At 40.4% G+C, this 16,728-nt stretch overlaps 1 protein-coding gene across 3 annotated transcripts in view; it reads left to right on the top strand.

The window, feature by feature from the left end:
- nuak1b (NUAK family, SNF1-like kinase, 1b) overlaps positions 1-16,728 on the top strand; it is a 38,873-nt gene that overhangs the window by 5,953 nt on the left and 16,192 nt on the right. The window contains exon 1 of one of the 3 annotated variants that reach the window (XM_057836807.1): positions 6,434-7,594. The exons of the other annotated variants lie outside the window; for them this stretch is intronic. Coding sequence (XP_057692790.1) covers positions 7,319-7,594 — 276 coding nt within the window. The 5' untranslated portion in view covers positions 6,434-7,318. Of the gene's footprint in view, positions 1-6,433; positions 7,595-16,728 lie in introns of those variants that run through there. 3 annotated transcript variants of the gene reach the window in all.

Raw genomic sequence — 16,728 nt, 5'->3', positions numbered from 1 at the left:
TGTATAGGACATAAGACCATGATATAATTATTGCATTTTGTTAATACGTCACTGATTTATTAAAATCAGTCAGATTGAATCAACCACAAGAGGGCACTGTTATTGTTGCTGTTAAAATAGCACGCCTGCATAAGGGAACGTCAGATCTGTCTGTCTGCCTGCATGTCTGTCTGGAAATAGAAATGCTTTTAGCTGTTGCTGTAGCTATTTTCCAAGACAACAAAAGTAGGATGATTTTCATATCCACATAGGATGTGGTTTTTCCAACCATTTGTTCTACTGTCACTTTATCTGTAAACAGGATTCCACAAACAGTAACAGGATGACTTGCAGAAAGTAAAAACAAAAACTGATGAGTGTGGTGTGGACTCAGGAGGAATCTATTAAGTGTCGGCCCCCCAGCTCCCTCCACGCTTTAAAACATTCACAGTCTGAATGGCTAATGTCCTTTTTCATCTAGTTCACGAGTGGTCTTCCATTATCCATCATACACTCATTTGTGAGCAAAAAGATTCTTGTCATGCTGTAAAACCAAAGTTCTATTAGTTTGGCAGTTTTCAGTCCTTTGACTATTTGCAGCTGATCAATATTGCTTGTCCCTTTGCATGTTGTAATCTCGATTATTGGCCATTAAAAAAAGAGAAAAATTACCTAACTTTCCTACTTAATTTTCAGAACCCTTTTGCTTTTAAGGCAGCACTTTAGCCTAACGGTTTGCAAGTTTTAGCACGTCTATACCAGTGCTTCTCAATTATTTTCTGTTACGCCCCCCCCAAGGAAGACGTAAATGTTTCGCGCCCCCCCCCAACTCTCTGCCGCCACTGTAAATAGTATCATTCGTCTATATTACTATTATAAGTACGCCTCAGCCTAACATTGTGTCCTTTTTTTTCTATTAAAGAAAAAAAGTAACATAGATCAACTTATAATAAAGTATAACTTTTTTAACATTGTGTTGCTTGTAACAGAAAAGACTTAACGCGCATCAGTTAAAAAAAAAAAAAAAAAAAAGTCACATCCAAACTGTAAAAATACACTCAAGGTACATTTTTGACCATTTGATACTGAAAAATAAAATGTAATAAAATCAGTAAATAATAACAAATTCAAATTGATTAGAAACATTTACTCTTCAGGACAACGTGCCAAAAAATTTGACCGAAAAACAAAACTGAATAGAAGGGGGGGGGGGGGGGAGTCTTTGGACAGAAGGAAAGTTTTTATTTTCGCTGATTCACCACAGTGCTCACTGGTTTACTGATATAACACTGACAAAGCGGGACGATTGTGACAATTGGCAATATTCGGCACATTTTTGCTGAAAAACAATCAAGCGGCTTATCAATGAGATTGAGGTCGAATGTCTTTAAGTGGCGTCTTAACTGATTTGGCTTCTCCGCTATAATCATTTTTAGACTCAGTAAACAGTGGTCTTTCCTCATTTCCCACTATATTAAAAGTCAAAGGCAAACGGCCCGAAAAAAGCGCATTCTCGGCGGCCGAGGTAGAACCGTAGGTGAGGGCGGTGGTCGTGACGGTCCCAAGCCGAAAACGGCACTTCTCGGCCGGACACGTGAGAACCGAAGAAGACAGTGGGTCGCTGCGTGAGTCCAGCTCTGCATGAGTCTCTTCCGTGTGCTCTTGCTTACTTCAAAAATACTGCACGCACTTTGAAAATGAGAGCGCCACTGCCACCCACGGAGTGGATGTGCAAGTACACTTTATTCTAGTACGGCAAAAAAAAATAAAAAAAATAAAAGCATGTTCCCCGAGGTCACTCGCGCCCCCCCTGGCATCGCTCTGCGCCCCCCTGGGGGGGTGCGCCCCACCATTTGAGAAGTACTGGTCTATACGTTCGAATGTGAGTGTGAATGAATTTTAAATTTTTTGTCCACTCTAGTGGGATGAAAAATAAGCCATTAGGAATATATTTCACAATTGATCATCATGGCCATGATCATGTTTTCTTTGTTTGTTTGTTTTTTTTAATACATTATATTTTTTATATAGTTGGCCATGATCATGTTTTTTTTTTTAAGTCATTTTATTTTATTTTTAGAGAATGCAGTCTGACATTTTTTTAATGTATTCCCTGTGATTGCATGGCAACCGTTGTTTACATTGGATCAATTTATCAGCTGTTTAATTAGAAAAAAAGAATGAATATAATACAGGACAGACCAAAGAGCTGAGGAAGTCAAATGTGGCCCGCAAGCCACGGTATAACTATTCTTGATCTAAAATATGAATTCCATGATTTATTTACTTTTCTGTCTTGAAAATGCAAACATAGATTAGTATCGATGATGGCAAAGAAGAAACGTGATGACGACCTATAGGCTCGGTAATGGAATGTAACTGGGACGTGGAGAACAGGGTATTTCAGTTCGATATGAAGCAAATTCCAGCGACAAACAACAACACAACAAACCTCCATTGAGTGGCCTTTCGTTCCATTTCATTATGTGTTTATGAGCTGTCTGTAGAGGGTGAGAATAGTTTTATTTAGTTTGATGTAGGGCAGCAGCTATCGATTATTTAGGTAATTGATTAATCGATTGATTAGTTACTTCGAATAATGGAGTAATTGGATTACGAACATTTCATTTTTAAAATTTTAGGAGATGTAAAACAAAGAAGTGTTTATGTGTGCAATAACATATATTTTGGCTTGCTAAAAGAGCATTAAATGTAAATACAAAATATTGCGTGTTTCTTCAAATTATGCAGAATTGCACATTCATTTCAGAAGAGCAATAAATCAATTTAAAACTAAATTAAAATACCTGAGCTTAGTCTCCTTAGCCTCAAACCATATGAAAAAAATAATAAATGAGGATCTAACTATAACAAAAGAACGATTGGCTAAATTGCATAGCCAAAGTCTGCTAGCTTAAATGCTATAAAATGCCAACATATTTTTCCCCACAATGCTCTTAACAAATCCTTCAAAGACATATTCCCACAAAAAAAAGAAAGAAAAAAGAAACGGCCAAATTTACCTATAAACTAAATTACCAATGCATAAGAAAAACATTAGCGCAAACAAAAACTTACAACCTTATGTTGGTCTTAACAGGGAGCAGCTGGATTCAGCCTTGTTAGATGAGTTATGACATATTCATTGTTTCCACTAGAGGCTAGTGTATCCACCCAAATCAATAAAAGTAAATGCAACACTTTAAAAACAAACCATTACAACATCATTCTAATTAAACGAATCATCGTAGCAGCAAGATTTGATTTGAAGCTTTTTTTCAAATTGAATTACTCGAGTTAATCGATGAATCGTTGCAGCACTAGTTTGACGTGGATGTCACAGTACAGAACATTACTGTAAAATGCTTTATAATTTGATGAGGATCGTGTCCAGATAAACTTTATTCACTGTTTTTGATTTCCTATATGGTAAACCCTTTGATATTGGAACAACTTGGTAGTCATTGTACTTCTTGGGTGCCGCTACATTGTGCAACTGTACCTGATGAAGTGTTCTTAAGTCTTTATTTACTACTCACAAAAAGTTTGGGATGATTAGCGTTTGGTTGAAATTTAAAGATTGTAATGTAAAATGCACTATAACCTGTTTCAGGTCACCTTGATTTGACTTAGTTTAAACCTGTGGATGCAAATGTCCAGCTGTGATAAGCTGATGGCGCATTCACACATTGATCTTGGACACTTCAAACATACGTCGACTCACAATGATATGCTTCAATTCGGTGCCTATTGGTGGTCGCGGATTGCACGGAAATGGGCATTACAGAGCGCGCCTAGCGCGCTAAGTCTCCGTTCAGCCAGAAGAACAAGAACAAAATACACGTTCTGGAGTGGCCAAGTCGAAGTCCAGACTTGAACGCCATTGAGATGCTGTGGCATGACCTAAAGACAGCAATTCATGCCAGACATCCCAGGAATCTGACTCTACTACAGCAGTTTTTTTAAAGAAGAATGGGCCAAGATTAGTCCTGATCGATGTGCCAGACTGATTTTCAGCCACAGGAGTTATCTAGTTGAAGTTATTGCTGCCAAAAGGGCGGCCACAAAATATTAAATGTGATTGTTCACTCATTTTTTCCCCCTTCTGTCATTGTTTGCATACTAACCTCATTAAAATTTGAAAACCTATAAATATTTGGGTGGTTTTAGTTAATCCAAACACTGTTTGTTCATCTGTGTGAATTTGACAAAGATCAGATCACATTTGATAGTGATTTTATGCAGAAATGTGAGAAATTCCAAAAGGTTCAGATACTTTTTCATACCACTGTAGTTGGGAGTAGGAGCAGGAACCTCTTGGTACCTCACCATACGATACGATTTGCGATACAAAGCTCACGATAACGATGATCTGACGATAGGGTGATACAACGATGATCGATACATTGGTGAGGAAATCATTCTAGGACAGGGTTCACTAAATCCGGACCTCGGTGCCACTTTTCCTGTCGTGTTTTCCATGTCTCCCTCCTCCAAAACACCTGAATCAAAAATAATCAGGATCATTATTAGGCTTCCGGAGAGGTTGCTCATGACATAATCATTTGATTCAGGTGTGTTAGGGGAGAGAAACGTGGAAAACACGACAGGAAAAGTGGCACCGAGGTCCGGATTTAGTGAACCCTGTTCTAGGATATTCTACAAAAAAAACCTAATAAACAGAAAAACAAGCTTCTGCTGTGAATTGGAAGTAGTTTATCTCTAGTAGACGTCCAATCCATTTAAATTGGGAGGGTGGCAGCGAATGAACGACCATCCCTCCCACTTCAAACTGATTGAACGTCTATGGCCATCAGTGGCAGCCAATGCCAGGCAATGAGTAATTTTGGGCCATTTAAGGTCATTTACCTGTTGATTTTCAGTTACTTCCTTTTGTTTTGGAGTATTTTATGGCTCACTTCCTGTTTATTTTACATTACAGAACAGGAAGTGACCTGGAAATCACCCAAATGAATAGGCAGTGACTCAAACTCAACAGGAAATGACCTGTACATGCCCTAAAATGAACAGCAAGTGGCCTGTAAATGCCCCGAAAATTGGACCGAATGACAGTGAATGCTCTGGTTTTGAATGAACGAACGTTCCCAGTCTAAATTGATTGAGCACCGTCAATGGCAGCCTTTTTTTTTTTTTTTTTTTAAATTGACACCTTTTTAAAACGTTGTATCGATTCTTGACAGGAGCATATCGATAACCTTTTGGGATACAAAGTATCACGATATCACTAGAGGCGTGCAAAATTTCCGATTCTTAGATTATTCGCAATCTGGCCATGGAAGATTCGAGAACGATTCACAAACATCCAAATTCCGATTATTGAATTATACCAGGTAAAGCAGAACTAAAACACAGTCAGCGCGGTCTTCAGGACGTAATGAGGAACGGACCGAGAGTAAATATCATGTTCAACTCATTCCGCTAGGTTAAAAAAAAAAAAAAAAAAAAACTGACTGCGGCCGACAGCTGGTTCAAACAACACCCAGTTGCTAGTTGCTACAAACATACGGCCACATACGGCGATAGTAGATATGACATATGTGCTGAACTAGATGCTACGTGACAGACGACTGCGGTGTTAGAAGATATAAAAAGAACTACATGCGAAACGACAGGCTTGCCGTTTAGTAGTTGCCGCGTTATAAACTTTAAGCAGTAGACTTCTCTAGAAGGCTCTGATGTAGCGAACCTAAATAACTTTTTATCTGAAATACTCCTAAATCACCAAAATCTTGACTTGAATCTATCTTTAAATAATGAAAAAGTTATAAAACTTTGACATATTGTAAGTAGACAGAAGGGGAATTATGGAATAACAGGATCAATTTTATCAACTTTATCGGTTGATTCACATCATTAAATTAATTGAATGTAGTTTAAAGCTGCTGATACAGAATGGGGACTTCAGTATTTTATTTAACGTTTTTAACTGTTAACTTGATACTTAAATCTTAGTTTGGTTTAGCCTAATAGGATTTTTAAACTATTTTGGAACTAATGTACAAAACATTAAAAAGGTGAGGTTTGGGTGACATCAATAATCGATTTATAATCGAATCGAAGCCTCTGAATCGTAATCGAATCGTTAGGTACCCTAAGATTCCCACCTCTTGATATCACCATTCGATATTTTGTCACACCCCTAGTTGGGAGTGTGAAAATTGATTGAACTGTCACTGAGCAGTTGGACTTTAGGATTTAGCTGTCATGAGGTTTTATTAGTTATCACCTATGATGATTATGATGCATTTTAATTTAATGCTGAAATGACATCCAAAATCTCAATCTCCCTAACTTTTTCTTGAGTATGTGCTGTACATTTTGACGAACAGTACTAAGTTTTGGAGATGACTGTTGAGGAAAAGCGAGTAGGGGGGCTGCATATGAGTCGCCAACTACGCCCCTTTGCTCATCAGCTGCAGAGGTTTCGGGGATGGGAGTGAGAAAGCGAGCGCACAAAGGAGGAGGAAGACGTCGAAGGAGGAGAAAGACTGCGCAATCCCCGCCCACCGGCCTCAAATCGTTCCTTCCTTTACGTTGAGTAAAGGGGAAAAAGGCGAGAGAACAGGATCAGAAACAAGCAGGACACGCGAGAGAGAGAAACAAACGAGAAAGGAAGGGAGGGAGCCAGCCAGTTAGCCGCAAAACCACCATGGCAGTATCGACAGCGTCTCTGCTCTCGTTGCGTCCGAGCAGCGCGCACCTCAACTCGGGTCAACCGCGGCACGCAGCCCGCAGGCGCACGGCGACATGCAGCTGAGTCCGGATGAATGAGCAGCGGGCAAAAATGAGGGTCATCTTCATCCAAAACGCCGGTTTCGTCGCAGCTTTCTCGCCTTGTCGATGTGAGTCAGTGATGTTGGCAGCGTTCAGGAACACAGATGATGCGAGTGAGCCCCAAATGACGCACGGACAGACCTTACTAGTCGATTGAGGAGTAGCCCATGTGATATATTTATTATTAGAGGCGCATTATTGATTATAGATCATCTTTAAGCCGAAAGATCGGCTGAATAATATTATAATACGTTATTATATCACAATATCCTTTTAAAAATGAAACGTAATTTTTGTAGATTTTTGTATGCCAAGTAGACAGTTAAAAATGTCGTTACTATAACGGAGTAAACGCTCTCTGTTTGATCTCTTTTAAGACAATCTGGATGTTTGCTTCCACGTGGATGAATATGACAAGTAGCTTCTGCGTTATTCCTTGTAATTTATTTATTTATTACTATTATTAGGCCTATAAGTATTACAGCATATTTCTTATTGCTAGCTAGCGGGTGACTTATATTACCACGCGCCTTAGACAAGTGAGATGGAGACCGCGTACTTGGCGTCCCCCCGTGGGGCAAGCCGCGTTGAGCCCCCCAGAGGCAAAAGCTGTGGGGGCGAGCCCCGTCCCCCACCGCTGCCGGCCGAACGTTCACCCGAGCAGAACTCGGCAGGCGGCGATGGCGGCCGCAGGAACCCTGGTGTGAAGAAACACCACCACAAGCACAACCTGAAGCACCGCTACGAGTTGCTGGAGACGCTGGGGAGGGGCACGTACGGCAAAGTCAAGAAGGCCATTGAACGCCACTCAGGCAGAGAGGTAGCACATTACCCACACATACAATGCATTGGACATAGACATGCATGCACCATGCAAGCGCCCTTGTTAGTTTGATGAAAGTAACCTTTCCAGATACTGTATCACGCTATATACTTGATCATTTTTCCTACCACTTTTTACTTTACATTCCATACTAACTAATGTCTGTTCTTGCTACTCCTTTGTTTAAAAAAAAAAAAAAAAAGAAGCTTTTTTTTCTTTCTTTTGGGAATGATGACTTCATTTAAAAAGCATGTAATTAGAGAAAGTCAGCCGCAGTTGGGATCCTGAGTGACTGCAAGCTTGGACTCTAATAGGCAGGAAAACTGGCTCATTAACAGCTATGGAAACAAGCAAGCTTTTCCCCATCCATTGCTTTATTCAGGAGAGTTGCAACAATATAATTCAGGGTGAATGCGTTTTCCTCTGCCAGTATAAACACAACACACTTCTGAAGTTTAAATAAAAAGTAAGTTGTGACTTTTTTTACTATTATGTTTAGCTAGTTTAATATTTTTGTTACTGGGTTCACAATGTTGGCAAAAGTCTCGAAACATATATTAATATAGTAATAGTCATGCCAAGGATATTGCTCAGCCATTTTCAGAGACGCTAGTCCCATATTGACAGCCAGTGTCTATAATTGTGTATGCAAACCCATTTAACCAGATGAAAGAACAGGCTCTAAGGGGGGGGAAAAAAAAGGTTTGATTCTGGTTTCTGACCTCCTCTACCCTTTGGTAATCAACAATATAATATACTATAAATTGTTTTTTCAATTAAAAATATTGTCAATCAAATCCTTTTGATGTGTGTCACAAACTGTGCTGATCTCATTTCCATTTGGTAAATTCCTGCCATCTACTGGCTGTTGTGCTGCAATTTTCAAGTTTGAATTGACAGTGTAGTAGCATTAGACATGCAACCCTCCCAAAAGAAAATTATAATTGTCAAGTAAACTCTGCAATGGTAAAGTTACACAAAAATCTGTGGTATCTAATGTATTTTTTTTCCTTTTCAGGAAAAAAAAAGGTTTATAAAAGACTAAACTGTTTTGTTAGTTATTGGCTGACAGCGATATAAAGTTTACCCCACCTCCTGCCATATAGTCAGCTTGGGTAGGCTCCAGAACCCCAGCAATTTTTGTTGGATGTGCTGTAAAGCTAATGAAAGGGTGGATTAGCAGTTTTGTTAGCAGATTTTTTAAATTAATTTTATTGAGTCATTAAAACAGGTATTATTTTGTAATTATCAATGCAGTCTTAATACATGGGCACTTCGGTGACAGGTAATGAAAAAAGCTGAAAGTCACAGCAACTTTTGTGCTTTAGTACATTTCAGATGCTGGACAATATTTTAAGTGCTTCAGGAGTTAAATGTGTACCTAGCCATAGGGGTGTGATAAAATGTCGAAATGGTGATAGGTTGTGATACTTTGTATCCCAAAAGGTTATCGATATTATCCTACCAAGAATCAAGATATCATTTTAAAAAGGTGTTAATGTTTCCCCAAAAAAAAAAAAAGTTCTCTATCATAATAGTGTCTCAGTTAACTCTATGGCTGCCATTGACGGCGCTCAGTGCCCAATCCATTTAGGCTGGGAGGGGCGAATTACGTTTGTTCATTTGAAACCAGAGCATTCAGAGTCACTCTTTCCGATTTTTGGGGCATTTACGGGTCATTTTCTGTTCATTTTAGGACATTTACTGTTCACTTCCTGTTGAGTGTGAGTCAATGCCTATTCATTTGAGAGATTCCCAGGTCACTTCCTGTTCTGTTATCCAAAATCAACAGGAAGTGACCCATAAAATGGCCCAAAATTAACAGGATCTGACTTAAAATCAACAGGTAATGACCTGAAATGCTCCAAAATTACGTCGTTGCCTGGCATTGGCTGCCACTGACGGCCATAGATGTTCAATCCGTTTGAAGTCGGAGGGATGTCAACGAATGAACAAATGTTCTTTTGCTGCCACACTCCCACTTCAAATGGATTGGACGTCTACTAGTGATAAACTCAGTCCAATTCACAGCAGAAGCTTGTTTTTCCTGTTTATTAGTTGTTTTGTAGAATATCCTAGAATGATTTCCTGACCAATGTATCGATTATCGTTGTATAGCTATATCGTGAGATCGTTATCGTGAGCTTCGTATCGCGAATCATATCATATCGTGAGGTACCAAGAGGTTCCCACCCCTACTTAGACAGTACTTTATTTGCTTCAGGTGTTGACTATGCTATGTACATCTACTTTTACTGTTTTGTTATTTTTTGTTTTCAAAAATCTATTTACCAGGAGTGTAAATGCACAATTACTTAAGTACAGTGTGAATACTTAACCAAAATCTGTTGCTGTCTGTAATCTGCATTTACATGCCCAGTCACTGTTGTTTGGGGATCTCCCCACTCCTACTCCAAACTACCCATGGGACCGACTGCACACACGCCTCAGCCAACGCAGGGCCCCCACCACCAGATGCTGAAGTGCAAACCGGGCTCATTGCCCCCCCTTCCCAAAACACACACACACACACACGCAAACACCCCAACACCAGCTACCACAATCTCATAGACATTTGCACTTATGAGAGGCAATGCAATACATTTCTGAAAATATTGAACCTGACTGCCACTTCATGCGTCATACAAAAGAGACAATGCAAAATACCCCTCCATTGTTTGTATATGCATAACACATTTCCCTCACTTGACGACCGTGTCATCACATTTGAGATGTACGACGTTCTAGCAGAACCGCACATCCGATTATTTCTGTGTGGCAAAATTTGACCCCACATGCCCAACCTGGCAGGACATGAGGAACTTTCCATGAGCTGAGAATACCAAGGGCAGGGGTAACTAAATTTAGGTCACCAGTGCGTTCCCTCCCTCCTCTGTCCCACTCCCCATCTCCACCGTCACCCCACCAATATTTCATAGCCCCTGGCCTTCTCTCCATGGTTCAGTTTGTTTTGTTATTGACGTTGCCGCAGTTTCACTGTGACATGTTTTGCTCATTAAATTGCGCAACGTATACTTGTGGTATCTCATGCAGATAGTGGGTGAGCTCATGCTTGGCTTACAGGGAGCCGGAGTATGATTACTCACTAGAAAGCAGCCCTCTTAAGATGTTGATATTGCTTTCCCCCGCCAAATTATGCAAAAAGATATCAGCTTTGCAGGAAACGAACAAACCCCCAAATACATACAATACAGTTAACTCAAGTTTGAAATGCATTAATTACTGTATTTCTCCCTCAAAATAATTAGCGTCTCCAGTTTGGCTTCTTAAAACTCAGTTACACTAATTGAAATATCCTATTGTATTTTCCTACAACAATAACAATGCATGAGCCTTTATGACTGAAGGACATCTCATGTGACACATACAGTGGGGCAAATAAGTATTTAGTCAACCACCAATTGTGCAAGTTCTCCTAGTTGAACAGATTAGAGAGGCCCGTAAATGTCAACATGGGTAAACCTCAACCATGAGACAGAATGTGGGGAAAAAAACAGAAAATCACGTTGTTTGATTGTTAAAGAATGTATTTCCAAATTAGAGTGGAAAATAAGTATTTGGTCACCTAGAAACAAGCAAGATTTCTGGCTGTCAAAGAGGTCTAACTTCTTCTTACGAAGTCTAACGAGGTCTAACCATGCGCCACTCGTTACCTGTATTAATGGCACCTGTTTTAACTCATTATCAGTATAAAAGACACCTGTCCACAACATCAGTCAGTCACACTCCAAACTCCACGATGGCCAAGACCAAAGAGCTGTCGAAGGACACCAGAGACAAAATTGTAGACCTGCACCAGGCTGGGAAGACTGAATCTGCAATAGGTTAAACGCTTGGTGTAAAGAAATCAATGGAATGGAATGAAGACATACAAGACCACTGATAATCTCCCTCGATCTGGGGCTCCATGCAAGATCTCACCCCGTGGCATCAAAATGATAACAAGAACAGTGAGCAAAAATCCCAGAACCACACGGGGGGACCTAGTGAATGACCTACAGAGAGCTGGGACCACAGTAACAAAAACTACTATGAGGAACACAATACGCCGCCAGGGATTCAAATCCTGCACTGCCTGACGTGTCCCCCTGCTGAAGAAAGTATATGTCCAGGCCCGTCTGCGGTTCGCTAGAGAGCATTTGGGTGATCCAGAAGAGGACTTGGAGAATGTGTTATGGTCAGATAAAACCAAAATAGAACTTTTTGGTAGAAACACAGGTTCTCGTGTTTGAAAGAGAAAGAATACTGAATTGCATCCGAAGAACACCATACCCACTGTGAAGCATGGGGGTGGAAACTGATCCGTGTAAACTTAAGGAAAGAATGAATGCGGCCATGTACAGTGGGGAGAACAAGTATTTGATACACTGTCAATGGGTTTTCCCATTGGCAGTGTATCAAATACTTGTTCTCCCCACTGTATCGAGAGATTTTGAGTGAAAATCTCCTTCCATCAGAAAAGGCATTGACGTTGAGACGTGGCTGGGTCTTTGTTCCCAAACACATAGCCAGGGCAACAAAGGAGTGGCTTCGTAAGAAGCATTTCAAGGTCCTGGAGTGGCCTAGCCAGTCTCCAGATCTCAACCCCACAGAAAATCTGTGGAGGGAGTTGAAAGTCCTTGAGATGAACTTTTGGTATCGACCAAATACTTATTTTCCACCATGATTTGCAAATAAATTCTTTAAAAATCAAACAATGTGATTTTCTGTTTTTTTTTTTTTTTCCATATTCTGTCTCTCATGGTTGAGGTTTACCCATGTTGACAATTACAGGCCTCTCTAATATTTTCAAGTGAGAGAACTTGCACAATTACTGGTTGACTAAAGACTTATTTGCCCCATTGTATATCCGGTTTAATTGCACCTGACCTCTGAACCCAATGGCGAGGCTCTTTGTAGTCGCTCGCCAGGTACAGCATAAACTGTGGTGAAACCGTTATGTAATGGACATCCCACGCACGTGCACGTCCTCATCCTCGCTTCAAAACCTGAGAAAGCAAGTAGAAAAATGTATATAACAAGCTCATAGAAAGGCCTGTCGACACTTGAGGAAGAAGGATGATCCAGGCACATCGGCGAAAGTGTAAGTGAGCGATTGTCTGCTTTAATCTCTAAAGCCATATGTTGAGTGGGAATCTGAAGCCGAATGAAGCACAATTAATCAGGGGGATCGCATTGACACACACCCATGTGTTTATGCACGCTCTGGGTTTCATTTCACGGTTTTATGGAGTGGTGAGACAGGCGTGCGTGTGTTAATATGGTGGCTGCCGTCAACTGACTAAGTTGAAAAGGTTGCGGTGATAGCGAGAGACAGATGAAAGGAACAGTCACAGCAGGGAACTGGAGTGACTGACAACCTCAGCCAAGGCCGCAATCAAATCTTTAGCTGTTGTATAGCAGATTCAGGCGTTGCACCATTTCATAGGAACCAGCCAACAATGTATTAACGCCATATTGTAACTTTAAAGATTTCAAGGTCCCACAAAGTTGAAAATATCTGGTGCTCTGGGTTCAAATAAGGTGTTTGTAGTATAGTGTTTCACATTGCACTGGTATGGGAGTAAGTCCCACTCAATGCCATCAATCACCAGGTGATTGACTGGGCACAACTTCAGCTTGTCATGTGCCTTTTGCTTTTAGTCATCTGGAGTAGTCTCTAGCGCGTGCAATTATCCTGAACATGAAAATAATAATGCCGCATTCAATGAGCCTTCGAATTGGAAAAACTCTGGTGTGGCGTTACGATGCTACCTTTGGCACAGTCTTAAAAGAATGCAAGTTTTGAATTTTGCTTTTGGGAGATACTGCTGTACTCCAGTTCTTTACATGCAAATTCTGAACATTACAATTTGTTGCCAAATCAAATTTATAGTAAACTTTTCCCCACTCTTTCTGCTGGAGCACTGCCCCACTTGTTCCCAAAGTAAGTAGACTGTAACTGAGTTGATAAAATCCCAGGTTCACACTTTGGACCAGATCTGCATCAAAACTGTATCTGCTTTGGATTCTTTCCAGTCGCAGAGCAATTGTTAACTGTGCGTGAAACATGAAATAAACAAACCGTAAGTTTTTAGCTTGAAGTCAGTTATGGTATGCACTCGACTAACCAGAAAGGTGATCAGCAGATGACATGACTGAAAATTGGGTAATAGGGTGACCCCCCCAACAAGGAGAACCTCTCTTCAAAGAATAACAGCATTTTGTTGATACAATCTTAAAGCATCACATTACATCATCTCTCAACAATGGAGAGGTACGGAAAGGGAAAACACTGACATTCCTCGACTCTGTGCAGCGCCGTTGATGAGGTATTACGATCTTTGGCTCGTTTGGGAATACATTTCTCCGCAAGAGCGACGGGTCTCTTCCTCCCCCTTGCCACGATCTGTGACTCAAGCCCAATACAATACATAACAGACGCCGGAGACTTTTAGAAAATACTGGGATGGGCGAGCTCGAGATCAATCCTTCATCGGTTTTAATGGTTTGAGAATGAACAAGAAGACATTAGGCTCCAGTGAAGCAAAGCACTAACTTTCACTTCAAACACGCTTTTGCAAACTGGGCGGGGGGTCGGCCCCATACCTGGCAGGAACCATTGTGCACCGTGGGGTTGCGCTTGTTGACTGAGTGACGGCAATAGGGTTCCACTTAAGGACAAGCGTAGCCGTGTGAGCCAGCTGGCGAGTGGATGGTCTGCGGTCCTGTTTAATGATCCACATCGGGGTCAGGGCGGGAGGACATGAGGAGATAGACAACAGATACCTGGCTTTCTCTCAAGGCCCTTTTGTGGGCCTACATGCTCATTCAACTGGTTAGCATTGTGGTGCTGAATTAGTATCATTATGGTTCAAGATGGATTGCTCCCCTCTGTTAGAAAGCACACAAAAAACTTTTATTGGTCGTTATTCAGGTATTTCCTAAATTAGTGAATTCCTGATTTAATAAAATCAGGAGGATGACTCATCTTCTGCTACGCCGCATTTCGTTGATAAAACGCTTGTAAATCTAATAAGGTAAAAAAGAAAAAATGGAAGAAACACAAACAACTTTTGCTAATTGTGAACATAGTGCCTTGACCCCTGGGGCACAATGTTGTTTATAGTATCATTGCTTTCAATTCTATGTAATCAAGGCCTGCCCTGGAAGAGAACCATTCCGGTTTGGGGTTATTTTTATTGATGTACACGATAATTAGCTTGGCACTGGCTACTGCCTGTGGTTTGGGCCGCATGGCGTATAAAGCAGGGCTCCTCACAAGACTCCAACTAAGATAGCAGAGGACAAAAGTTTAAACTAACAAGCGAACGGACTGTACAGCGACTTCTTCAAAGGAATGCCAGGACTTCATGCAAGAATGTTTAGGCTGCAATTACAGTGATGAGCACAACTATGTATTTTATTCGTTTATGTGGAGTAGCCTCTTATTTAAGGATTGCTTATAGGTCTGAGGATTGGCACGTGCATGGTAGCATTGTGCCATTGGTGCATGGAATCATTGCGGCAACAATTTGACCTCACTGTTGGTGAGCTGAGGAGACATCCATCCTCCTTAAAAACAAAGTCCCAGCACGTCACGCTCTTGAAATGGCAAAGCGTTTTTTGGGGGGTTTTTTGTCCTTCCAAAAATGGAACAACAGAAATAAGCTTAGTGACAAGCTTAGTCGCTTACTTTCCTTTCAAGGACTCTGACAGGTGAGGAAACATGGTCAGTGCATTTGTATCGCCTGTGACCTCCTTGCAAAAATTAAGATAAAACCTCCGCTCCTCATTTTTGTTGCTGCTCCCAGCTAGACAGTTATGGAAACTCCCCTTGTGAATCTTCCTCCCCTCTCATCTCAAAAGGATGACGCTGACTAATACCTGTTTAAATATAGACTGGGAGTGGTTGGGGGGCAATGGGGGGGGCACCTGAAGAGCACAAAGCAAGCCTCCATTATAGGCCAGCACCCTCATTTTGCTCTATACTTGAAATGATGCTGAGTAAATTACACTGTGTGAATGACATCTCTTCATTTGACTCATCTTGCCTCTGTGTCAGCAGCGGCGACTGATAGGGTCAAAGAACCCCATGTCGTGACAAAAGGACCACTCGAGGGGGGAGCTAAAAGCTTTAAAAGGCAATAATGTCTTTAGTTAATCAGCCAAAGTCACAACAAATAGGACAGTTAATGCAAAGTTCATCACACATACAGGTGTAAAGTTCATTGATAAGCTACATTGATCATTTTGTTGTCGTACTGCAGTGCACGTTTTTTTTTTTCTATTTGCATTTTTATGGGTATTATGACAGCAGAACTATTCAAGCAATGTGAGCAAAAAATGTCCTAATTACCTTTTCATAGAGTACTGAAAAATGAATAATTTTAACCTTTTATAGGGCAAGAGACTATGTTTGGTAATTGATTAAAAAAAAAAAAAAAAAAAAAAATCCCATTAAGACTTGACTTCCACATACGTGAACATTTTGGGTCATGTAGGGCACAATATTAACATTTGGTATAGAAGCGTAGCATACATGACCAAAAATAAGAGGATACCGTGTGGACGCCAGGTCTTAAGTATAACTTTTTTTATGGGTTTATCTTTCATTATTAATAATTATTGTATTTTTTGATATTTTTATATTGTTATTATTTAAATAGGAAAGTGCATTTTTAAATTCATAAAATGATATCAACAAAATCAAATTAAAACAAAAGGCACACCCTGAAAGAGCAAACCACCTAAACAGCCATTCAAAGCATCAGCATATTTCTGACCTCTTTGACCTTTGACCCTTCGTCTTTGTCATCACTTACCCTGCAAATTTGAGTTAAATAGGCTAATGTGTTATCAATTTTCGGGAAATTCCTTTTCTGACCTTTGTGACCTTGGACACTACCTCTATCATTTCATATTACAAATACAGTATATCCTGTGTGTTTGATAATAATCCCTTTATTTGTTTTCTTGGGGAAAAACATAGATAAACAGTAAAACAGACATACGGAACCAAATACATAACTTCCGGTTTCCGTAGGTTTCACCTACTGGCGGAGATAATGAATAAAAACAGAAATACGCTCTGTTTATGCCCCTAAAGATTATATATTTCTTTATTATCT

This window comes from Corythoichthys intestinalis, chromosome 5, assembly GCF_030265065.1.
Source record: "Corythoichthys intestinalis isolate RoL2023-P3 chromosome 5, ASM3026506v1, whole genome shotgun sequence".
Lineage (NCBI taxonomy): Eukaryota > Metazoa > Chordata > Actinopteri > Syngnathiformes > Syngnathidae > Corythoichthys > Corythoichthys intestinalis.
The sequence above is the reverse complement of the archived record's forward strand: the minus strand, read 5'-3'. Positions and strand labels throughout refer to the sequence as shown.